General features: G+C 48.9%; 2 protein-coding genes across 3 annotated transcripts in view; one reads left to right on the top strand and one right to left on the bottom strand.

Moving 5' to 3' along the window:
• Positions 1-119: 119 nt before the first annotated feature.
• Positions 120-10,968, top strand: CTU2 (cytosolic thiouridylase subunit 2). Of its 2 annotated transcripts, XM_081920216.1 has the most exons (15): positions 120-634; positions 1,388-1,462; positions 2,097-2,175; positions 2,288-2,347; positions 2,529-2,589; positions 3,385-3,494; positions 4,038-4,324; positions 5,068-5,203; positions 5,977-6,108; positions 6,230-6,321; positions 7,467-7,570; positions 8,563-8,698; positions 9,289-9,349; positions 9,816-9,874; positions 10,722-10,968. In XM_081920216.1, exons 1-15 carry the CDS (start codon positions 570-572, stop codon positions 10,801-10,803), a joined length of 1,539 nt encoding a protein of 512 aa, XP_081776342.1. In that variant the 5' UTR covers positions 120-569; the 3' UTR covers positions 10,804-10,968. The 2 variants fall into 2 exon arrangements, with proteins under 2 accessions (XP_081776342.1, XP_081776343.1); XM_081920217.1 differs by lacking the exon at positions 2,097-2,175.
• A 517-nt stretch (positions 10,969-11,485) lies between these two features.
• PIEZO1 (piezo type mechanosensitive ion channel component 1 (Er blood group)) overlaps positions 11,486-23,580 on the bottom strand; it is a 111,446-nt gene continuing 99,351 nt past the window's right edge. Inside the window, exons 39-52 of the mRNA XM_081920254.1 lie at positions 22,578-22,766; positions 21,020-21,266; positions 20,599-20,710; positions 18,694-18,841; positions 18,199-18,413; positions 17,280-17,438; positions 16,940-17,087; positions 16,137-16,325; positions 15,288-15,380; positions 14,907-15,079; positions 14,154-14,276; positions 13,663-13,742; positions 13,153-13,351; positions 11,486-12,450 (exon numbers count right to left, since the gene is read on the bottom strand). Coding sequence (XP_081776380.1) covers positions 12,201-12,450; positions 13,153-13,351; positions 13,663-13,742; positions 14,154-14,276; positions 14,907-15,079; positions 15,288-15,380; positions 16,137-16,325; positions 16,940-17,087; positions 17,280-17,438; positions 18,199-18,413; positions 18,694-18,841; positions 20,599-20,710; positions 21,020-21,266; positions 22,578-22,766 — 2,325 coding nt within the window. The 3' untranslated portion in view covers positions 11,486-12,200. The remainder of the gene's footprint in view (positions 12,451-13,152; positions 13,352-13,662; positions 13,743-14,153; positions 14,277-14,906; positions 15,080-15,287; positions 15,381-16,136; positions 16,326-16,939; positions 17,088-17,279; positions 17,439-18,198; positions 18,414-18,693; positions 18,842-20,598; positions 20,711-21,019; positions 21,267-22,577; positions 22,767-23,580) is intronic.

Genomic DNA, 23,580 nt, shown 5'->3' with positions numbered 1-23,580 from the left:
GCGCTCTCTGATGATGTCAGAGGCAAACCACCGTTTCGTAGCGCTCCTCGCGCGAGAGAGTATCTCGACCCACGCGGCGCGCGGCAGTTGCGGCGCTTAAGAGAGTGTGGAATGTAGACTTACAGGCTCGCACTCGGATCCTAGCTTCCGGGTTCGCTTCATTATTTATTTGCATGCAGCTTTTACTTTGAAGTCACATATTAAGTAATTACTTTTATATCCCATTTTCCCCTTTAAGGAGCTCTAGCCGATGTACATCTTTCTTCCCACCCCCTTTTTATTTCAACAACAACCCAGTGAGTTCGCAGTACCTCATTTGCCGTATGAACCGGCCCTCCCACCAGTGGGAATCTGGTTGGCTTTTAACACGCACGAACACCTAACACCCAAACTCCACCCGGAAGGTTTCCTCTTTATGAATGTGTAGACAGATCTATAGAGCAGATGGTACAAACCAGGGCGTGTGACGTCAGAAGAGTGCGCCGGGTGGCCGGTCCTGCTCGGGTTCTGAGCCAGGAGGTCGCTGCTTAGGGTGACTGGCGCGACGGAGGCTGAGAGGTCTGGCTGCTATGTGTGAAGCTGAGGAGGGAGGCTGCGGAAACGAGACACAGCCTAAGAGGGCACCCCGGGGCAGGTAGGGGAACGGGGTAGGGGTGGGTTGGGCAATGGGTGAGTGTAGGGGAACGGGGTAGGGGTGTGGGGTGGGGTTGGGTTGGGAAGAGATCTTCCCTGCTTGTCCCGTCTGAGCCGCGATTTCCCACTAGGTGTTGTTTTTGCAGTAGCGGCAGAGGCTACAACAGAAGTTAAGGCAGGCTGAAATGATGTAAAAAGATCCACGTTGTGCAAATCAACATAACAGATTTGTTGTTGTTGTTGTTATGGTGCTATCTGCGCACATTAAAAGACTGTTTGTAGCAGAGGTTTTTTTGGCACTTTAAATAATAAGAAATGTGTTGCAACAGAAGCTTTTGTGGACCGAGGTCAGCTTCATTAGACGTGTGAAAGGGTTGTATTCTCAGTTATTACACCTGCCAATTTAGGGCAGCGCTTAATGCATCCAGAGAAAGGGCTTGTAGTCCAGTGAAAGCTTCTGCAATAATAAAAATGTTGCAATGCAACCTTAGCCATGTCTACTCAGAAGTAAATTCTATTGAATGCAGTGGGAGATATTCCCAGGTAAGCAGAGGTAGGATTGCAGCCATAATCTTTTAGGCTGTTTGGTTAATATAATCATATGCCATTCTCCTGCTTGTAGAGCACCCACAGTGGCTTATACCAATAAAAAATACTACACAACAATAATGGTTATACACTAATGTTTTTAATTCCAATGGCAAACAATACAAATTGCACTTTGAAATCTGATCTTCCTTTTCTCTCTTCTAAGCTGCCCCTCAAAATGCATGAAGTGCAAAGAAGGTTCCCCAGCGTTGATCATCCGTGTTGGGGATGCCTTTTGCAAGTAAGTATGACGGGCAGCTGTGTCTTCTTACCAGGTTGGCAGCAGACATGCTTGTCATTTTCTGAAAGGCTACTGTGGTCTACAACAAAGCTGCAAACCTTTTTTTGAGGGATCTGGGTGATCTTTGTTACAAGTGACAACCTCTGGTGTTGACTCACACAGCAGAATTTCAGTCATGGCATATTTCTAGACCTCCTTAATCTCTATTAGAGCTCTTTTTAAAAACAATTTGAGTTGCTTTTTCTCAAGAGCTAAACACCCATGCTCACTGTCAGTCTCTCACTACTACCCTAACCCAGATGTTTCAACCAATTATAGCTAAGTGTGGGGAGGATCATAGCTTACACTTTGCAGAGCACATGTGTTGCATGCAGAAGTTCACAGATACAGTCCCTGGCATTGCCTGTTAAAAAGGGTCAAGTAGCAGGTGATGGGATGCGGAACCCCACTGGAGACCCTGGAAAGCCTATCAGGTGGATGGAAAATAGTCTGATGATATAAGGCAGCTTCTTCTATTCCTGCTCCTAAGCATAGCATTATGGCTAAAACAAAATAAGGCCAAGATCTTTGACTAAAATTGTGTTTCTGTTGCATCTTATTGCTTTAATAACATGCATTTGTTGCTGATTCATAGGAGCTGTTTCAAGGATTATTTTGTTCACAAGTTCCGGGCTATGCTTGGCAAGAATCGCTGCATTTACCCTGGAGAGAAGGTCCTGCCCAGTTATTTTGGGGCGGGCGGGCGAGGGAGCTAGCAACTAGAAGTGACAGACATGTTTTCTAATACTCCCTTGCATGCTTTTTATTTATTTTTATTTACTGTAGGTTCTGCTTGCATTTTCGGGCGGCCCTGCCTCCAGTTCAATGGTGCGGCAAGTTCAAGAGGTATTTCCCCATGACTTCCTAGCAGGGTAAAGACAGAGAATTTGGGGGTTTAGTAGAGTGGTTCTTAAATTAATGTCATTGCTTATGCACCCTTCACCACAAGGTTGCAGAGAGGGTTATAGCAATCTAAAAATCGTTATTAAAAACAGCTTGAAACTGACCCAGAACTTCTTTCTCCCAGGGCTTGAGCCGGGAAGCAGCCAAGAAACTCCACTTTAAGCCAGGAATCATCTATGTCGATGGTAAGCAATGCTTGCTGGGAGGATTCCCTTCTATGTTTGGGAGACTGAAGAGTCTAAGCAGAGGCAGTTTGTTCAAGGTGAAACAAACCTTGCATCAAAACGCTTGTACTCTTCTCCAAGGTTTAAAAACAATACTGCTAGAAAGTCTCATTTTTCCCTTTTCCTTACCTTTGCGGCAAACAAATACTCTCTCAGGGTGCCTGTGAAGGTGGCCACATCTTCATGGGAGGCAGGATTGGGGTGGCCAGAAGGGGATGGACTGTAGCTCAGTGGCACAGTATCTGCTTTGCACGCAAAAGATTCAGTTCCCAGCATCTCTAGGTAGAGCTGGGAAAGGCCCTGTTTCTGAGACTCTGGAGTGTCACTGCCAGTCAGTGTAGAGGCCTTGCAGATGCTGCTGGACTGCAACTCTCAACATCCCTGACCATTGGTTCTGCTGTCTGGGGCAGATGGGAGTTGTAGTCCAAGGGCATCTGGAAGGCATGAGGTTCTCCACCCCTAGATGCGCCCAGGAGGGATTCACACACTGAAATGAAATGCAGCTGTCTTATATTCCTAGTGCAATTTCTTTTGTCAAACCTATTTTACACCATAGACCGTTACCAAGCTCAGAGTGACCCTTTGGGCATCAAAATTAATTTGGGTAAAGGTTTTGAGTGAGGTGGCTCTCCAAATGGTTCAGGTGACCTACACCTCGACTCTTGCCCAAGCTAGGAGAAAATAGGGTGGGAGTCCCCCCAGAAGCCCACTCAGCTTGTTTAACTGATCTCCTTGATCTTCTTTCTTGCTGTGCAGAGGGAGCTGTGTGCGGACAGAGCCCAGGCAAGCGGGAGGAGATCCGCAACCAGGTGGAGATGATCCTGCAAGCCACAGGGTTCCCTTATCACCTGGTGTGCTTGGAAGAGGTGAGGAAAGATGCACGTGAGGAGAGGCCTGGGGTGCCGTGTCAACCTCTGACCTTGTTGCTGCTTCCTCATTTCAGTACGTTGGTGTATTTTGAGTGGAGTTAGGAATCTCCTTAGAGATGCAGTTTGGCTGGTCAGTAACGAAATAGCCTTATTACTGTGGAAGCCAACTAGTCCCATAAGAAAGGAGCAATAACAGACCCCCTTCGTGACATTTTCAGGCTAAGGACCACATGTCAGTGATGAGTGGGGAAGAGGCAAAAGCGGGCAGAGCAACGCATGCAGATTTTACCTTTGTGCAGGAGTCTGGTTCCCCCACTCCACCTTTTAGAAGAACGGAAGAGGACAGATTTCCCCATAGCTTAGAATTCTCAAAATAAATGTTATAAATGTTATCATAGAACCTATGATGTTTTTACAGTCCCAACACTAAACCAAGGCAAATAAATATCAAAGGGGTGGGAAACACTGATTTCTGTGTTTAAATGTCTGTTCCTGCTAGTGCTTTCCGTGGCTGACTGCATGTGCTCTGCTCTTTCACAGGTGTTTGACCTGCCAGGCTCTGTGCTGCACTCCATTCCCCATAGTGCCACTGACCACGGCGGCAGCTATAAGGAAGCTGTGGATGGTTTCATAAGATGGCAGCAGCATGAGAAGACGGCGGGGGACTCAGCAAGCTCCCTGGAGGACCAGCTGGCTAGGCTTAGCACTAACGGATCTTCACAGCAGGAGGGACTGCCTCCTCCGGTGCTCCATACTGAAGAACTGACCAAGCTCTTTGGGGCTGTGAAAACCCTGACTGCAAAAGAGGAGCTCCTACAGACTCTCCGGTGAGCTTCTTTGCAGAAGTGACAGAGATCATCTTTCCTTTGGTTAGAGTGCTGCTGGACGAGCTCCCAGTATGCATTGCTCTCAAAGATGGGCAGCCCAAGGATGTTTTGGAGGCTGCATTCAGAGACATTCTCATCACCCTCTTGCTGTCTAATTTAACCTACCTGCTTAAGAGGGGATGACTGAGTACTAGATCCTGGCCAATCTCAATAATTCCTGAATCCTAGGCAGCTGAATGGGTGCTGTTAGCATCCTTTTGAGGTTGCGGAAGGGTGACAGAGCTGCTGCAGGTAGAGCAGAGGCCAATCCATCCTGATCAGCAACCTCAGGAGCACAAGGCCCTACAGAGCCAGGACCTAGAGTATTCTGCTTCACCCTCTCTAGGCTGCCACTTCTGGGTTTGCTTTTCGTGGCCTCTTCACAGCTCCACTGAATGAGATAATCCTTGGCTGCTTTGATTGGCAGTTTGAGGTCTGTGCTCCTGGGGAGGGGCCAGCCACCTCCCCACTCCTCTTCACGAGTTTATACCCTCCATGAGTTTGTCTAAAAGTGGGCTAGACCAATTAGTGGAGGCTAAGGCCACTCGCCTTGGTGGCTGTGCATTGTGTCTGAATACCACTTGGTGGGGATTGCCAGTGGGGGAGAGTCCTGCTTGTGGGCTACCTCTTGGCCACTGTGAAAATGGGATGCAGAACTAGATGGGCTTTGGTCTGATGCAACAGGGCTCTCCTTATGTTCTTAGGAACCACCTGATTCTGCACGTGGCCCGGACAAGTGGATATTCCAAGGTGATGATGGGGGACAGCGGTACCCGTGTGGCTGTCAAGCTCTTGACCAACCTGTGCTTGGGACGGGGGGCCTTTCTGGCTGCAGATACGGTGAGAGCAGGGGCTGCAGACTCCTATATGTTTGGGCCACAGAGGCCCATGTTTCTTACCCTCTTTGCCCCTTGGTGAGAGCTGCAAGCTTCAAGCTGGAGTGGGCAGTGCAGCTCTTGAGGAATCCAGTCCCTGTTTCCCCTCTCCAGAGAGGACATTTGGGGCTGGCCATTTCAGCAGCAGGCATCTGAGCTGCTTACAATGGCCTTGCTAGCTTGCAGAAAGCCAAGACTCTGCACCCCACTCCTGGCCCTGAAGAACTGGAGAAAGGGAAGCAGGGAGTTCCTGACCTCCCAAAGAGTTGCAGCACCAGGTTCAGGGACTAAACCTGCAATTCCTGCATGTGCTTACCTGGGAGTAAGCCCCACTGAACATGACGGGGCTGACTTCCAAGTACATGTATAATGAATTGCATCAGAAGACAAACTGAAGTCTTTTGACAGCACTAGCACCACCATTGTGCTTTTCTTTATTGCTTCTATAAAAGGAAGAACCGTAGCTCAGTGTCAGAGCACCTGCTTTGCATGCAGAAGGTCCCAGGTTCAACCCTCGGCATCACCAGGTACAACTGGGAATGTCCCCTGCCAAGTCAGTGCAGAGTATGGTAAGCCAGATAGGCTGATGATCTGACTCAGGATAAGGCAGCTTCCCAAGTTCCTATATTCTGTTCTTTCCACACCACTGCTTTGGACCACCCAGAGCTATCCTATCTCACAAACGGGGCAGCAGATCAGGCACTTTCTGCACTGTTCACTTTCTCCTTTCCTTGAAAGGGCTTCTCAGACAGTCGCCACGGTGATGTGCTGTTCTTGCGTCCCATGCGGGAATACACGGCCAAAGAGATTGCCTTCTACAATTGCTTCTTTGGGGTGCCCACAGTCTTCACGCCTGCGCTGGATACTAAAGTAAGAGGGACCTACTTCTGGGTGCCTGTAAGGTGACCCCTTTGGGCACCCTTCCACCAGACCTCCTGGGAGCAAGTAACCTTCCTTCCAAGAGTGATGTCCCTCTTCTCCTCTTCCACAGACCCCCGACAGAGCCAGCATTCACCGCCTGATTGAGAGCTTCCTCTACAAGTTGCAGTGTGACTTCCCCTCCACCACCAGCACAGTCTGCCGGTAAGCAACCCTCAGGCTGAGCCATTCTCCTGCAAGCAACTGCATGTCTCTCAGCTTCTAGGAGGACATTCATCAGCACTCCCCCACCACCACCTCACCCCATGCTGATAATCTCCCTTCTGCCAGCCTGTTAGTATTTGCACCCATTGTAAGCAGGACTGTGTGCATCAGCGACAGTAAGTGTCCAGTTTCTGCAGGCTGAAAAACCATGCAAACTAGGAAGCTGTCTGTGTGCTTTTCAAACCTGTTGGAGTTGCCAGTTCGCTTTCGGGTCCAATTCAGAGTTCTCACATTAGTGTTTAAAGCCCTAAACTACTCAGGCCCCACATACCTGAAAGACCGCCTCCTTCCCTACAGACCCTCTTAGGTGCTAAGATTAGCAGATGGAGCCCTTGTGGTAGTTCTCTGTCCTAAGAGGCTTGGGGTGGTCCAAGAGAGGGCATTCTCCATGGCAGCCTCTAAGTTCTGGAACTCCCTCCCCATTGAGGTATGTCTGGTTCCTTCACAATACAATTTCTGGCAAATAGTGAGGATGCACATCTTTGCCCTGGGAGGTGTATATTTTTAAAGTTGTAACCTGCCCTGGGACCTTAGGGTAAAGGGTGGATGATGATAATAATAATAATAATAATAATGATAAAAGCCCACTTATTCTTTAGGGCAGCAAAGCCCCACATCTTGATCCCTACATCTTGATCCCCACATCCCTTTCTGGATTCTTGAGACCATGACATATTCCTCTCAAGGGATTTAAAGTTTGCTTGAGCCACCATTAAATCCTAGAAACTCCAGGTTGTATCCAACTTAATTTTATTTACAGTAGACCTGTTGAAATGTATGGACCTAAAGAAGTCCACTAACTCCAGAGGGTCTTCTCTTGAGTAGGACTACACTGGTTACAACCCTTTTTAATCTTAAAATGAGTGTGTTGAGATCATTGTTGCTTTCTGGCGGCTTAACTCTGCCAGTCTCACATACTGTCTGCAGAATACATGCAGACGTGGATTGTGTGACTTCCCCATGTGATGTGAGACCAGCAGGATGGTGCACAGAAGGCCTGAGAGGCAAAAGCAAGATGGATAATAGGAAGGGCTAGCCGTGTCTTCCCAGCCCTCTTCTTGATGCCCTCTCCTTCCTTTCTGCAGGACAGGTGAGAAGCTTTGTGTGACTTCCCCAGAGACTGACCCTGGTGGACCCACAAAAACACCCCAGTGCCTCTTCTGTCTCTGCGCCTTGGACACCAATGCTGGTATGTGGTGGCCTTGTGAACCTCAGCGGGAAAGTTCTTTTTCACTTCTTTAAGAAGGGGGTGCACCTGGATGTGGTTCTACAAAGTCAGAAATTGGAGAACCAGAAGGACCCCAAAAGCTAGCTTGACTTCTGCCTCCCACCACAAACCACAGACACCCACTTGCCAGCTCGCCTGTTCTAACCTGCAGGGTGTCAGAATTAGCTGAGACCAGGAGTTTCTCCTCCTGGGCTGCCCTACCCAACTGCCATAGAACTAGTGATCTTGCCACTGGGATACCTGCCTCCTGAGCAGCCTTTTCGTCCCCAGATGTTGGACTACAACTCCCATCATTGCTGGCCACTGGTCCCTTAAGCTAGAGATGATGGGAGTTGTAATCCAACAACATCTGGGGCCCCTAGGTTGAGAAAGGCTGGTCTAGAGCAACCTTCTCCATCCTGGTGCCCCCTGGAAAATTGGTGGACTCCCAACTCCCAGCATGTCTAAATGACAGGGATGATGGGAATTGTAGTACAGTGACATCTGGAGGGAAACTGGTTGGGGAAAGCATTAGGAAGCCTTATTTTCCATGACTTCTTATTGTAGACAAATTCATGAAGGGATAAGACTGTTCATGGCTGCTAGCCACAGTGACGATGTTCTTCTTCCACTGTTGGAGGCAGCATGCCTCTGAATACCAGTTGCTAGAAACTGCAGGAGAGGAGAGGGCTCTTGCCCTCTTGCAGGCTTCCCCTTGGCACCTAGGTTGCCACTGAGAAGAGGATGCTGGACTAGATACACCACTGGCCTGATCCAGCACAGCTGTTGTAACAGCATCCTTCTAGCCTGTTGTACCCATTGAACTCCCTGGGTACAAAGAGGGCAAGTCTGTCTTTGCTTACAAAGCTTAGCCACCCGGGGCGACAGCTGAAACTCTCCACCACTGAGGACAAAGACTCAGTCGGCCAAAGAAGCGATGCTGCCTCTGACTCTGCTTTCCCTTTCCTCCCCAGTGGACGGCTCCTCCTTGCAGTCGACGGTGCTGTCAGAGCAGCTCTGCCAGAAGCCACTTCCACCATCCACTGGGAACGGCTGCTGTGGAGGGGCCTCGAATCAGACAGGATGCTGCAGGGCCCCTCTGGTGCCAAGGTAAGCAGCGATGCTGGATCCAGAACAACTAGCTCCACAAACAACTTAGTGTTGTATTGGGGGGGGGGGACACAAAGGCTATGAATGACTACCAGCAACAGTGGCTCAGCTCCGACTCCACTGCAGGAGTGAAGATGCTTCTGAATACCAGTTGCTGAAAACCACAGGAGGGGAGAGGGCTCTTGTGCTCGAATCCTGCTTCCCAGTTTCCCCCAGGCATGTGGGTGGCCACAGTGAGAAGAGGATGCTGGACTAGATGGGCCATTGGCCTGATCCTGCAGGCTCCCCTTAGGTGCTCTTGTGCTTCTAGACCAGGGGTGGGAAACCCTTTGGAGGGCTGAATGTCAATGGTGGTGGGGCCAGAAGCAAATGCAGGCGGAGCAACCAATAATTGTGAAATTATTTGAACACCCCACTCTATTCAAGGAAGTGAGAGGTATTCTCCAAGTTCAAGAAGACACGCCCACCAAGCAGGCAAAAGCACTTGGGGTGGGTGGTTGTGAAGCAAGTTCACCTCTGCTGTACTAGAATCATAGACATCACCTGCCCAGACTTGATCCTCTGCCCTCCTGCTCTGTTCTCCCCTGTAGAGATTCTTCCCAGCTTCTCCCATTGCTCTGCTACAGCTGCCGCCTGACCATCAAAGACATGGTAAGTGCAGAGAGGTGCAGAGCGCGCGATTCCTCCTACTCTAATGCTGCATTTTTCTGGCCTGTCACATTTCCTTTCTGTTCAGAGTCTAGAGGCCAGTTGGCTGCCTCTGTCACCAAACTGCTGCTTCCAGACGAGTGGATGAAGCTATCCCAGTTGAGTTTGATGGGTGGGAGAGTGTTGCGGCCTTTGGGAAGGGGAGAGAGGAGTGTTGTGGGCCCAAGCAGAGTGCAGCAAGATAGGGCATTGCCTGCCGCTTGATTTGGACGAGGAGGCTTGGCCTCATGAGGACTAGAACCCAGGGCAAAGAGGAAAGGCCCCCTACCCTTTTGTATTTTCTTTACCAGACTAGGGATGGGCATGGGCTCTGCCAGGCCTAAGGGATGCTCAGGCATTCATCACGGTGAAGCATCTGCTCTGAATTCTGGAAGTGTTCATTCACCCCAACCTCTTTCCTCCTCTGCAGAGCTCCTTGGAGCCTCTCCCAGCCTACATCCACTTGGAGGCAGAGCGCCGGCGATGCAGGTACAAGCTACACACTCTGCAGAGGAGGGGATATGTGCAGTGGGAGACATAGTTCATCTCTGAATAGAAGCACTTCTAGGAAGGGCAGGGAAGAGCATATTGGAGGCAGTGCTGAAGTGTGTGTGTGTGTGTGTGTGTGTGTGTGTGTGTGTGTGTGTGTGTGTGAAAGAGACCAAAGAGATCTCAAACTGGGCTCATTTCTTCATGGAATCACTCTGGGTGGCAAGACCAGGTCCCAAATTTATTTAGTGCTGGGGATATACTGTTGTGCCCCATCCCCTTACCAAAAGGCCAGGGTGCTCTTGAGACAGAAAACAAATCATGGAGATACCTAAAGTTTTGTGGTTGCGGTTATGTAGGTTGGATAAATGTGTATGACAAAGAGAAATTTGAGATCAAAGCATGTATTCTTGCAGTAGCACGTGGGGCAGGAACTATAGCCCCATGGGTTAGAGATGACCAAAGGGTCTGTTAAAGGCTCAGATCCTGCCTTGGCAGCCATGGTCATATTTGGTCAAGTCTGCTCATCCCCAGCATCTGTCAAATGACAACCAGATGAACTTAATCTTGACAAGGGTTTTGTCAGATCAAGTTGTGAACTGCAACGCTGGTTTGCTGGAATTACCAGTCTCCGTGGGGCACGGGGAGGATGCTTCTTGTGCTGATTCTCACTTAACTACCCACTCTCCCTGTGCAGGTCCCATCTCCACACACACACCCCAAACAGCAGCAGCTTGTCATAGGGGTCCCCTTTGTGACTTTACCAGCTTCCAGCCAGCTGAATGAGAGTTGCTGGGGAACCAGAAACATTCAGGTGTAGAGACTGGTGTGTGTTTTGTTCCTGCAGGGCTGCAATGAAGCAACAAATCCAGGAGTTCTTGCTTGAAGAAGAGGACAGTGATGCTGCCGAGGGCCTTCCCCTGAGCTGATGACAGGTTTGCTGAGCTCTGCAGAACTAGAGTAGAACACCCAATGCAAGAAAGCACCCCCTCTTGGCTCTTATTTGACTTTTTCTTCCTTCCTGAATTTTATAAATTTTCTAAAGCAAATAAATTATTCTGAAGCCACCAGCATCTGGCTTAGTGATGCTACAAGGAGGTCTCCCATCATTTCAGTTGGTGCCAAGCACTTGAGAGTCCTTACACAACTCCGCCATGTGGAGAACCAGTGCCTTGCCAGATGTTGCAGAACTACGCCTTCCATCAGCCCCAGCAAGCATGGCCAGGGGCCAGGAATGATGGGAGTTGTAGTTCTAACATATAAAGTGCAACAGGCTGAATGGTGATGTTTGTAACAAATTTCTTTAATGGTTACTTCCTATCATACGAATCAAGTCCAGGATGCCTGTTGCACTTTATATGTTGTAATTATTGCATCTGCATAACAAGGTATTGTATTAGTTTTGGGAGTTGTAGTTCAGCAATATCTGGAGGGCCAAAGGTGCCTTTATACTTGCGGTATAAGTCTCCTTACCCTTCAGAAGATGGGGTAGTAAGGATGAAGCCAAGAAAAAGCTCAAGGTGAGGGTGTATCACCTCTTATCCACCCCCCCCCCAAGTTCACCCATGTCCCCATTATTCAGTATGCTCCAATATCGCTAATAATCACAGCTTTTTCTTTTTAAAGTTTTATTATATAGATCTGTATAAATAAAACCACCTCCTTTAGGAAAAAAGTCAATAGACTCCAGCCACCCCTTTGTTTCCAGCAGCTGGGGTTGGCACGTAGTGATGCCTAGACTATGGCACTCAGTTGTGGGGGGGGGGAGTGTTTGTGGCAATGTGAGAACAAGAAGTGGGGGGGGGGGAGAGAAGCTCTGTACCCCCAGATTCTTTTGTTTTGCAGGGGGAGAGGGAGATGCAAACAGGTTATTGCTGTGCATACAGTGGGCTTTTCAGCAGGATACAGCGCTGCAAGTCAATCAGCAAATGGTTGCAGACTTCCTGCTTTGCAAAACACCCCCTTGTGCTGTTGTGAATAACCCAGGAGCGTAAGGGGCTTCAGAGAGTGCAAAGGTGCTTCCCGTTCAGCCGCTTCCAAAAGGGAAAGAGTGACAGTATTCCCCTCCTCCTCCTCCTCCTAAGGCAGTGGGGCAGCAGGTTTGGCTCAGAGGTTAAGAGGCTGCCCCACCCACAGAGGTTAAGAAAAAGGCAGGTGGGGGAGAGAGGCAGTTTCCAGGTCCAGCAGTAGGAGATCAGCATCCTCTTCAGGTCCATCTTTAGGCTCTCCATCCGCCCCTTAGAGAGAGTGAGAGAGAAGGTGGTGTTTTCTCAGCACCTGTCCTCGTGTCTTGCGGGCTGCTTGGCTCTGTTGTGGTAGCGACTCCTCACTCTTTCTCGCGTGTCCACTTGATCATGGTCTCCGGCGAGCGGTAGAGGAAGATGAGCTTGGCGTACAGCTCCTCCTCCAGCTCCAACTCGCCCGTCTCACGGACCAGGAAGATGTCGTGGCACAGCTTAAGGATGCGGTCGACGCAGGGCAGCTCCTCAAACATGATGGAGTGAGAGATCTCACTGAAGAAGCCCCGCACGAACTTGCCAATCACCAGCACGATGGAGACGTAGAGGCCCATGATCCTGGGGGAGAAGGGGGTTAGCCAGGGATCCAAGAAAGCAGCCGCCAGCACACCGTGGAAGCCACATCCATGCGGTTCTGCTTTGCAGGCGTGCAAGATCACACCTTTGTACGCCTCTATAGTTTTATTCTGCTCAGAATAACGCAGCTAAGAAATGGCTGCTTTGCTAGTGCATGGGGGGAAGGGGGAAGGATTATTATAGCATTTGTCAGCCACTCTATATTATAAAAAGTGTCCCCAAAAATAAAATTCAGCACTTAAAAACGATTTAAGACTAGAAAAATGTAAAGCAGTGACACGTAAAATACAGAAAATGCTCATCCAGCAACATACTAATCAGGACAAATCCTACCCATGCTACTGAAAAATGATCACCACCATAGGAGGCCATGTTAATTAAGCAAAGGCCTGGTTATATGCAAAGGGTTTAGCTTGGAGCCTCTAGAAGGGTTCTAGGCGTTCAATTGAGAACAAAACACTCGAGGAAGATGCAAAGCAGGATGGGGTTGGTTCAGGAGGCTGTGTGTGGCCTCAGAACTGAGTCCCAGGGGCCAGGCAGTCTTAGGGGCCTGTGTTTCTTCCCCACTCCTGTGCCCTAAGGTATGGCTATCCAAGCCCATGACCTCGGAGCCAAAGATTTGCATCAGCGCCAGAGCTTAGAATGTAGGCAACAATTCTCCCATAAATGTAAATGGTTACTCACCCATATCCTGCCAAGAAACCAAGGCTGGGAGGGCTGACTTTGTCGTTGAAAATGACCATGGGCAGGATGTTGCAGTCCTGTTCCTGGCAGTTGGCCAACCGAATCACCCACCACTCAAGGAAGTTGGCACTGCCGTTCTCAATTCCCACCTGCTGCCGTTTCAGTTGCACCTCTACGTCCCAGTAGCTGTCCTCATCCTCTGCCACGATATATATGGAACGGTGGACAGAAACTTTGAATGAGCAACTCGGTCTTCATAAAGAATGGGTGTTCTCCCATCCCTCCCATCCCTCCAACTTAATCAGAGACAGAAGTGTGGGCTTTCTGGAAATGTTTGAACTGAACATTTCCCCAAAGTTACCAATATGTCGGGGTCTGATTGGGATGCAGGCTGAATTTTGGAATAAGGTGTTTGTTGTGATCTCTAGGATAACTAAACAAAATGTTACTCTGTGTTTGCACTTGGCACTTTTGAACTTGTACATGGAAACAGAACGGAAACAGTCTCACCTGGCAGCATCTGCTCGACAGGTTTGGCTTCAGGGCCGTTAGGTGCACGAATGTAGGGAGGAAAGAGTTTGGGAACTTTACTGCAACAAAAAAGAAGGAGGATCAGAGGAAGCCTTTAAAGGGTGCACAGAGCCACACTCCCTCCCACATGCATGATCCCAACCCCAAGGGAGGGTAGAGTCTCTGCTGCACTCAGGTCCTGCTTGTGGGCTTCCCAAAGGCATCAAGCTGGCCAGTGTGAGACCAAGATGCTGGATTAGATGGGCCCCGTTTGGCCTGATCCAGCAGCCAGTTGCTGCTGATGCTCTTATGCTAAGCCATGCCAAGGCTCTACTGGGGAAACTGGCCAACCGCGAATCATTTTCTCAACCCCACTATGTGGGGTCACCCATGGGGATTTGTTTTTGAGATGGGGGAGAGATTGCCTCCTTTCTTGCAATAAAATCCTTGGGAGTGTGCTGGGAGGGCGTGTGCCACCCCCTCAAACTCACACAAACTCGTTGTGGGTGCCTTGCAGCAGCCTTGCCAAATCTCTCCGCACGTTGTCTTGTTGCCCCAGCTCCATTGTGTGCTTTTCAGAGGTGTACTCCGCTGTTCCTCCTATGCTAAGGTTCCTGAAGGTTTTGGGGGTGGGAGTAATGAAAAGAGGAAGAGACAGAGAGGTTTTAATGTTTCAAATCCTTTGTCATCTGTTTTGTCTGAGAAGCTCTTGCCCATGCTGAGCCTTTGGTGCAATTAAGTGTTCAGAACACACCAAGAAGATAACCCATTAAAAAAAAAACGAGGCTAAAGTGCCTTGGTCAAAGTTAACCAGGAAGACTGTTAGGAGATGGAGAACCATTTTCAGCACAGGGGCCGTGTCCCCTTACAGACAAGCTTCCAGGGGCCACAGGCCAGTGGTGGGCAGGATGTGAGAGGCAGAAGAGGGCAGACCAATGAATGTGACTCTCGTCTTTGTACCACAGGCTGTATTCCAGCAGGGCTCTCTATGTACCAACATTTCTCCATCTAGGCAAGCAAGAGGCATCCTCAGACTCTTAAGGACACATTCCAGCCAGTCAGAGGCACTTGGAGAGGGTGCAGAACATGGCTGGGAAGTGGGAAATTACTGCTGCTTGATTACACTGCGAAGTATTAATCACAGCAATGCGTACTGCGCAAGCCATTAGCCTGAGCCAGCAAGGTGTTTCTTGTTGCATGCCCTAGCGAGATACCATAATCCTAAAATCTCCACTGGGACATACCGCTGAAAGTTCCACGTGAAGCGCAGGGTGATGGCAGAGGAGCCATTATTCAGCTCTCGGTACAGCTGCTCCCGGCTGGGTGGGCTGATGCTCCACAGCGAGCCCGAACTGCCCTCAATGCGCGCCGTCACGATATCCTCGTAACTGTAAAGGGTGATGAACTGCATGGCCACCTGGGGGCAGTAGAGAGCCTCAGAGTCAGGGTGGTATGCCACAATACACACACAACCAGTTTACCCATAAAGCCTCCTTTTCTTACACAGCACCAGCATAGAACATGAGGATTGGAAGGAGTCCTGCTGCTGCTGCTGCTGCTATGGCCACATGCCTGGATGCAGAGGGAAGCTCTTTTCCCATTCCCAGTTTCCTTGGGAAACTCACCGGCTGCCGCACAAACTCGTTCGTTAACGCATCATAGTCCTTGGGGGTGAACTCTTGGATTGACTGCTGTTGGGCGCTCATGGTGAAGAGAGGCTGCAAAAGAAAAAGGGTGAGAGGGAGGAGGGGGTTGAGAACTCCTCATGCCAGCAGAGCGGCTCCAAGCAAACAGCCCTGCCAGATCAGGCAATCTAATCCGGCAGCCTCTTCCCCACAGAGGTCAGATGCCTCAATGGGAAGCAGGGCTTGAGTGCATTAGCCGTCTGCCTTCTGACACTAGAGCCCATTGATAGCTTTATCCTCTGTGAAACCAATCCTGGAACCCATCACACATACAGAAACAGACCATGGACCTCCCCACACCAGTATCAAGTTTTAAGCCATCCAGATGGTGGGTCTGTTAAGGAGTGGACAGCAGGAGGGGCTGCCGGAATGCAGACCAGAATGACCATATCGTTCTAGCAAGAGAACCAAGCCACGCCTTGTGCAGCAGCCTCTCCCGAGATAGGGCCCTCCAGATGTTTTGGATGGCAGCTCCTCAAATCAGTCTCAGCCAGCTGGGCTCGTGAAAGGCTGTTCCAACAGGGTAAGCCAAAAGGCCACCAGGATCTTTTGGCAGGTTTGACCCGGCAGACAAAAACCCTCCCTGCACATGGTAGTCAGTGTGGCTTCTGACCAGTGCTTTAGAGAGAACGGCTCAGCCCTAGCTCCCAAGGAAGTGGGCCATGCAGCTATTTCTCCAGCTGACAGCAGGTGCTGCTAGTGCGTTATTCACTGTGAGGCAGAATCACCCTTCTGAACAGGACAGACGAAGATACCCAGTGGGTCCAGCCCATGCTGTCCTCTTCCTACCTCGTAACCTCCCAGCTTGAGGGTGACGGTGACATCAATGGGGTGGTTGACCACGCCCACCACGGAGCGCACGAGCGACATGAAAAGCAGCGGGAACCAGATGATGCAGATGAGGAAGAGGATGATGAGGCCTCCCATGCCGTACTTTACAATCTTCTTCTTCTTCTGCCCCTTGGGCTGCGGGTATTTCTGTAGGGAGGGGGGTCAGAGAAGCATAAGGAAGAGGTTCACATGTGCACGACAGTGTGGTTAGATGGCCGCATCCTGGCCAATGGGAGGATAAAAGCTTGTCCAGAGTTCCTCCTTTCTCATCATTCAACCTCCTGCCAGCTGCTCTCGTTTCTATTTATTCAATAAACTTTATACCTCTTGATTGTAAAGGAAAACTCCTCACCTCAAAGAAGTTTACAAAAAGAATAAAACAAAGTATCAGTAAAATAACAGTAAAGAACTATTTAAAACATTAAAAAAATTAATGTTGAGTGAGAAGCTAAAGACAGATTACAAGGCAGCTTCTACATGTCTGGCTACACTTGCCCAAACAAACACGTTTTTAGCAGGCACCAAGAAGAGTACAGTGAAAGTGTCTGCCTGATGTCAACAGGCAGGGAGTCCCAAAGTGTGAAAACAATCAAATTCTTACAAATGTGGGACCAATATGATGTGGCACTTGTAACAGTGCCAGTGCCATAAATCAAAGTGGCCAAGTGTGTATATATGGGGTAAGTTTTTACACTCTAGGAGAGCGGTGGGAGAAGTCAGGCCCACCCTCACCTCCTCCTCCTCCACCATTCCAGCCCCACCTTCTCAGTCTCGCGGCTGCACTTGATGATGAAGATGTTGGCATAGATGTCTTCCACACACATCCAGTTGGAGAGAGACAGGGTGGTGTCTGTCCAGACCCAGTCCATGACGGCTCGCAACTCCACCAGGAAAGGCACCAGGCGGAAGCTGTCAGAGGAGAGAGGGGTGTTCAGGTCCTGTGCACCTTGATCTCTGGACCCTGAAAAACAGCTTTTCTCCTGCCCTAACTTGTAACTACAAAACAAAGCCTGGTCATACTGAACTTGCCCTCTTGCATCTTTCACCTGACTCAGGCTCCCCTTGCTCCACTCTGAGAGGACCCTGGGAACTTGGCCTTACCCTTGGAAGAGAAAGAGGTTGAGGTGGTTGTACTTCTTGGTGAGGAAGTTCCCCAGGATGCGAGTAGGGTAGCCGCAGCGGATCTGGTAAGCCGACAGAGCGAAGTAGATGCATTTCACAAAGTACCACAGCTGGGCCACAGTATTCAGGTTGAACATCCTGGGGAGGGAAATCACAATTGGGGGAAGGAAGGGGGGCACATTTCAGGGCTGGTTCTTCCTTTTTATTTTTAAAAATGTATTTTATTGCTTCTTGTGAGGAAACATCAATGATATAGAAACAGTTAAATTCCTTCCAGCCCCTTACCCACCCACAGAAGAACAAGCAGCAGAATAACATTTGAGGACATCCAAACCAGAATAAATTAAGAGTTCCAATGGCAGAGGAGAACAGCCACTTCAGACAGCGTTCTGCAGTCTCAGGGAGGTAGACAACAAAGATCTTGAATATGCCCCTTAATGTATTCCATAAGTAGGCTCCAGGTAGCAAAAAAGTCAAAAAAAGGTTTTGCCTTTCTTCTGGCCAATTTTTCAGTTCAATGCCAATTTTTCTGCAAGCACAATATGCATAAATCCATGGAGCCTTTGCTTAAAAGTTAAGTTGACCGCCAGCTTCCAGGTTTTTGCAGTTTCTAGATGAGCAGCCAGTAACGTGAAGAATATTAATGTTTTGTGTATGTACTACTCATTGCCCCTCCATACATTAACTAATTGTGTAGCAAGAACCGTCTGACTCATTGCAGCATTAAATTTCTTAAATATCAAAATGCAAAATGCAGCTAGGGGCTGGTCCTTCTTCTGCCCACAAGTTTAGGAGGGTGGTAGAGGTCTGGGGCTGTGCCTGTACTGTGAATATATATAACATATCATTTTATTAATATATAACAGATAACAGGCAGACTGAAAGCTAGGCCAGGTACCTCTCAGTGACTGCAGGCAAGATGAAGAACATCCATACGTGGATGCCAAAGACCAGGAAGACCTGGAAGACCAGCTTGCCCAAGACGCTCTTGCGGAGGTAGAGAGCCCGGTCGATGACCATGGTGGAGAACTGGATGAGCAGCATCACCAGGAAGGCCTGCGGCACCTGGTCGTCTGAGAGGGAGGAAGTGATGTCGGCCGCAGCAGAGTGTTTCTGGGGAGAAAGGGAAGCCTGTGCTGGGAGGTGTTTGGCAGATTAGCAGGAGGAAGGGAATACCTCTTGCCCGGGCGGCTGTCCTCCAGATCTGCCCCAGGATATGGAGGACAACACTTGCTTGGGGATCCCCAAGCACATCCAAATTAGAACAGACCCATTGAAATGCATGGACCTGAGTTGGTTGTGCCCATTGATTTTACTCTGCAAATTACCGTGTCTGTTGGAGGCACTGTGTGAATTAAGTTTGCTAACAAATAACTGTGACAGTCCCACTTACCCCAAAAGCCCAGAAACCGAAGATGATGATGATGAAGTCGACCACATCAGCAAGGAACATGAGGGCATAGACATCGGTGGCAGCACGGTATTTGCTGTGCAAAATGTCCTGGAAGAAGCGCTGCAGTGGTTGGAACATGCGCTCTGCTCTGGAGGGAGAGGGAGGCGGGGAGGATAAGGTGTAGGGCTGATGCCTTTGCCACTTGCCACTTAATGCAGAACCACCCCAAATCCAGAACCAAATCATCTGAATGAATATCAGGAAGGGATGTAGCTTTCCACGTGCAGAAAATGTCAGGCCAAGTCCATGGCATCTCCAGGCAAGACTGGGACAGACTCCAGAAAACCCAGAGCCACTGCCAGTCAGTGTAGACATTACTGAGCTTGATGGACCAATGGCCTGATTCAGTATAAGGCAGCATGCTATGCTCCTAAGAATGGTAAGGCTAGGCTTATTGAATTTATGTATTGCTACACACACACACACACACACACACCCCTCTGAAGCAAGGAAAATATGAAGTAATAAAATCACATTAAATTAGTAAAACCAAATTGGACCATAGCTAGGGTTGTCATATTTCAAAAAGTGAAAATCTGAACACAAGAGCTGTTGAGCTTTTTTGGCAAAATCACCAAAAAAAGTTGTTGAGCTATTTTTTAAGGAAAATTGCTTCCGACATGGGTTGCCATACGTCTGGATTTTCCCGGATGTTTTTAGCGATTTTTGCCAGGACGCTACTTCTGGCCACAATATTCTGGCAATGTCTGGAAAATTCTGGACATATGCCAACCCTACCATAGAAGAACCACATGCTTAGCAGGCAGAAGGTTCTCAGGCTCAGCCCTTGACATCTCCGGTATGCAAAGGATTGTGGAACAGTGATGGGGAAGACCCTTTTCTGCCTGAGACCCTGGAGAGAAACAACTACAGTTGGGACAGACGGTATTAGATGGAAGAAGAGGCTTGCTCAACGTAAGATAGCCATGTGGGTTGTGGAGAGGCTGGGTGGAGCATGGAAAAGGTCCCAGGTTTTATCCCAGGAACTTCCAGGTAAAAGGACCCCAGGAAGCATCAAGTGATGAGAAAGACCCCGGAAATGAACCTGGAGAGCCATTGCCCAGCATTAGGAGAGGCCTGCTAGATTAGGCACAAGGAGGCCCATCGAATCCAGCATCCTGTTCTCAGAGTCACCAACTGGATGCCCCAATGGGAAATCCACAAGGAAGACTGATATTATTCAGTGGAGGTAGAGCATAGCCACCACAGCTAGTTGCCCATCTGGTCCAGCATCCTCTTGTTACCGTGGCCACCCAGATGCTTTTGAGAAACCTTCCAGCAGGACCTGAGAAGAACAGCACTTCCCCCCTCCCCCTGGTGATTTCCCAGCAGTTGGCAATCAGAGGCTTACTGCGTCCAACAGTGGAGGTAGAACATCATTATGAATATATTGCTTTTCAAGAAGAAACGCCAAGGTGGTGTACGAGCAAATAAAAGCCAACAGAAAAATAGCAAGAATAAAACCAGCTATAAAAATGCAACTACCCACAATTAAAATGCATAGTAGACCAACTGCATTTAAACGCCCCTAATTAAAATGTATAATTAACAAGCCCAATAAAAGAGCAAAACGGTTAAAACAACCATCAAGGCATGACATTCAAGTGGCTAGAAGCCATTGAAAGCTTTATTCATCAATTTTGGCCAATCCTCTTTTAAACCCATCCAAGTGGCTATAAAATTAGAGGGAAGAACGCTGAGTCAGATGGAGAAAGAGGCTGCCTTGGCATTTGGCAGCTTTTCACGTTCATTTGCTCCATGTGGCAACCTGCCTCCTGCAGGGGAGAGCCTGTTCAAAGCCCGATGCCCCCAGCCCCCTCCCCAAAAGTCCACATTGTCACTTACGCAGAGACGAAGAAGCTCTTCGCTCTCAGTCCAGCAGCCTTCAACTTCTCCTTGGATGGGCTGGACTTCTTGTCCTTTTGCTTCGGATCCTGCTCCTCTCCCTGCTGCTCCTCTGAGGTTGGAAACAGAAGGGGCAGGGAAATAAGCAAGCACTGGCCTTACCTTGTTTCAGTGTCAGCCTGAGATGGCCTAACAAGACCCCCTCCTCTTCCCTGCATCCCACCACAATCTCAGGAGGTTTTCTTTATCTGGTATGACTTCTACAAACCAGCTTTAATCTGTGAGCTGCAAGCAGGTCTTGAAATGCTTGACAAGGTAGTTTAGATATGTATTTTTGATGCACTGTTGCCCCCAGACAGTGGGGAGGCTGGAAACAAGCATTCCTAAAGGAGTAAAGCATAGGTGTCGTCCCCCCACCTACCTTCCTCTCCTTGCTCTTTCAGAGCCTTGCTCCTTTTCTTCTTCTTCTCCTTTTTCTTCCGGAACCGTGAGCGGATTCCCTTGGGCACCTCAGGCTCTGCCTCCTGAACCACCACAGTTTCTGCCTCAACGTCAGCTTCCACCAAAGTCTCAGCCACCTCTTTGCTCTCGGTGGAAGCCACAGGCTCTGCTGCTTCAAGAGGATGTTTGGCCAGGACCTCTTCCTCGTGATCCCACAGCCCGTAGCTCTGTCAAAGAGGACAGGAAGGCAGGTAAGTTCAGAAAGGGTTTGGGAAGCAGAAGCCAACCTCATGCAGTGGGCCTATTTACTTTATCTACTTTATTTACAAACCACTTCATCTAAGCCGTTTACCTAAAATGCACAAAATATCCATTAAATATTAACAATAAAAACATATTTTAGAAAACAGACGACATAATAAAATGATAAAAATATAAATAAAATCAATACGTTTTAAAAATAAATGTGCACAATAAAATAAAATAAAAGTTTTAAGCTACTGCAGCAAACAGTGTAAGGTCTGCACCTGCCTAATATCATGCAATGACAACCCCTGACTATTGGCCTGATGGGAGTTGGAGTCCATCAGCTTCAGGAAGGCACTATGCTGTCCACCCCAGGACTCAGCTCTCACACTGCACTCAACTCCATACCAAGCCTGGTAGAAACAAGCTTTCCCTGCATCTGTTGCTATAGCTACTGGGGACAGCCCAGGTACCCCTTTCTGCAACAGGCTACTCCAGATCCATCCTACAGCTTTCCCAGGTTAGGCAGAGGGGGCTGGCTTCTAGTCAAGAAGTTACTATTTGTATACAAATTGCTTAATAGTTTGGGCCAGTTTACTTGTAGGACCACCTTAATCCCTTATGTGCTCCCTTGACTTCTTCCATCTGTGAACCTGGCCCTGCTGCAAGTGCTATAGAATACTTGTTCTGCACATGGAAGAAATCAATCTTTTAGTGTAGCAGCACCCACACTTTGGAACTCCCTGCCTATTGATATCAGGCAGCTGTGTTGTTGTATTCTTTTTGGTTTAAAGCATTTTTGTTAGGGCAAGCCTTTCCAGACATTTAGGATGCTGTCACACTCTAATCTTTTTGCTCCCTGTGGTTGAATTTAATTACAATCGTACCTTGGTTGTCAAATGGAATCTGTTCAGGAAGTCCGTTCAACTTCTGAAAACGTTCGACAACCAAAGCATGGCTTCAAATTGGCTGCAGGAGCTTCCTGCACTCAATTGAAAGCTGCGGAAGCCCCGGTGGATGTTCAGGTTCCAAAGAACGTTCGCAAACTGGAACACTCACTTCTGGGTTTGTGGTGTTTGGGAGCCAAAACGTTCGACTCACAAGGTGTTCAACTTCCAAGGTATGACTGTATTGCTGAATGTTTTAAAAAGCCTGGTTTTAACTGTCTTTCATTGACAACTTCAGCGTTTCAAAATAAAACATTTTCTTTGTAGATTGCGTCAAGGTTTCATTACATAAAGCAGCATGCAAGTGAAACGGTCTCACACGGAGGGCCCCAGGCTCCCTCTTACCAAGAGCAAGGACCGGTGGAAGAAGAGAGCCATCAGCTGGATCAGGTCGTACTTGATGTAGTTGTCCGTTTTCTCCAGGCCCAGGATGCGCGGTGCGAAAAAGGGCTTGCTCTCGTAGCGCACCAGGGTGGTATAGCTATTCCAGGGGAAGAAGCCAAACTGGAAGAGGTATTTCACCACCACCATCACCTGTGAGGGGAGATGGCAGGAGAGGATCAGAGCCAGGCTAGCCAGGGGCACGTTCCTGGCTCCTCATGGCAGCAGAACAGTCGCAAGGCTTAAGGACGTTTACCACAACGCCACCTGCCACCCAAACCTACACAGATATATATGTCAACAGTCTTTCAGTATAGGTCCAAAAATATCAACCTCCTAGGCTGATTGATATTGGTTTGAACCAAACCAAAATCTGCCCGTTCCTCGCTTGTAAGCCCTTCTACTTTCTGTATACAAAAGCCCAGGTACCCTTGTTAACTTGCAACTAATATTGCAGACCAGGGCTGGGGAGCCTCTAGCCCGGTGTTTACCAGTCTTCGGTCTCCAGCTGTTTTTGGACTACAACTCCCATTATCCCTAGCTAGTAAGACCAGTAGTCAGGGGTGACGGGAATTGTAGTCCGAAAACAGCTTGAGACCAAAGGTTGGGAAACACTGAGCTAGCCCTAGGTTCAAATGTGCCCCCCCAGCCTTTTTATCTGACCCTCAGGGCTCTGCCCAGCCACACATCCCTCTCCCAAGCTACTCTGCTCGCTGACCTTGCTTCACCCCCTTGCTTGAGTGATTTTGCCTGGCTGGAATGTGTCTTTGAACTCTGATACAGCCTCTCACTTGCCCTGACAAAGAACAGAGGTGTGTGTGTGTGTGTGTGTGTGTGTGTGTGTGTAAAACGGCTCCACCCACTCTGGCATGTGGCCCCTGGAAGGTTGTCCAGAAGGGAATGCGGCCCTCAGGCTGAAAAAGTTTCCTCACCCTGAACTCCCTAGCAGGTTTTGAATAATCATTTA

Source organism: Podarcis melisellensis, assembly GCF_964234715.1.
Source record: "Podarcis melisellensis genome assembly, chromosome: 8".
Classification (NCBI taxonomy): domain Eukaryota; kingdom Metazoa; phylum Chordata; class Lepidosauria; order Squamata; family Lacertidae; genus Podarcis; species Podarcis melisellensis.
The sequence above is the reverse complement of the archived record's forward strand: the minus strand, read 5'-3'. Positions and strand labels throughout refer to the sequence as shown.

Bases quoted from the DNA above. Each gene is read 5' to 3' on its own strand.
- CTU2 (XM_081920216.1), top strand. From the start codon at position 570: ATGTGTGAAGCTGAGGAGGGAGGCTGCGGAAACGAGACACAGCCTAAG. The intron at 1,463-2,096 runs GTAAGTATGACG...GCTGATTCATAG, and splicing joins GTTGGGGATGCCTTTTGCAA to GAGCTGTTTCAAGGATTATT. The intron at 4,325-5,067 runs GTGAGCTTCTTT...TTATGTTCTTAG, and splicing joins GAGCTCCTACAGACTCTCCG to GAACCACCTGATTCTGCACG.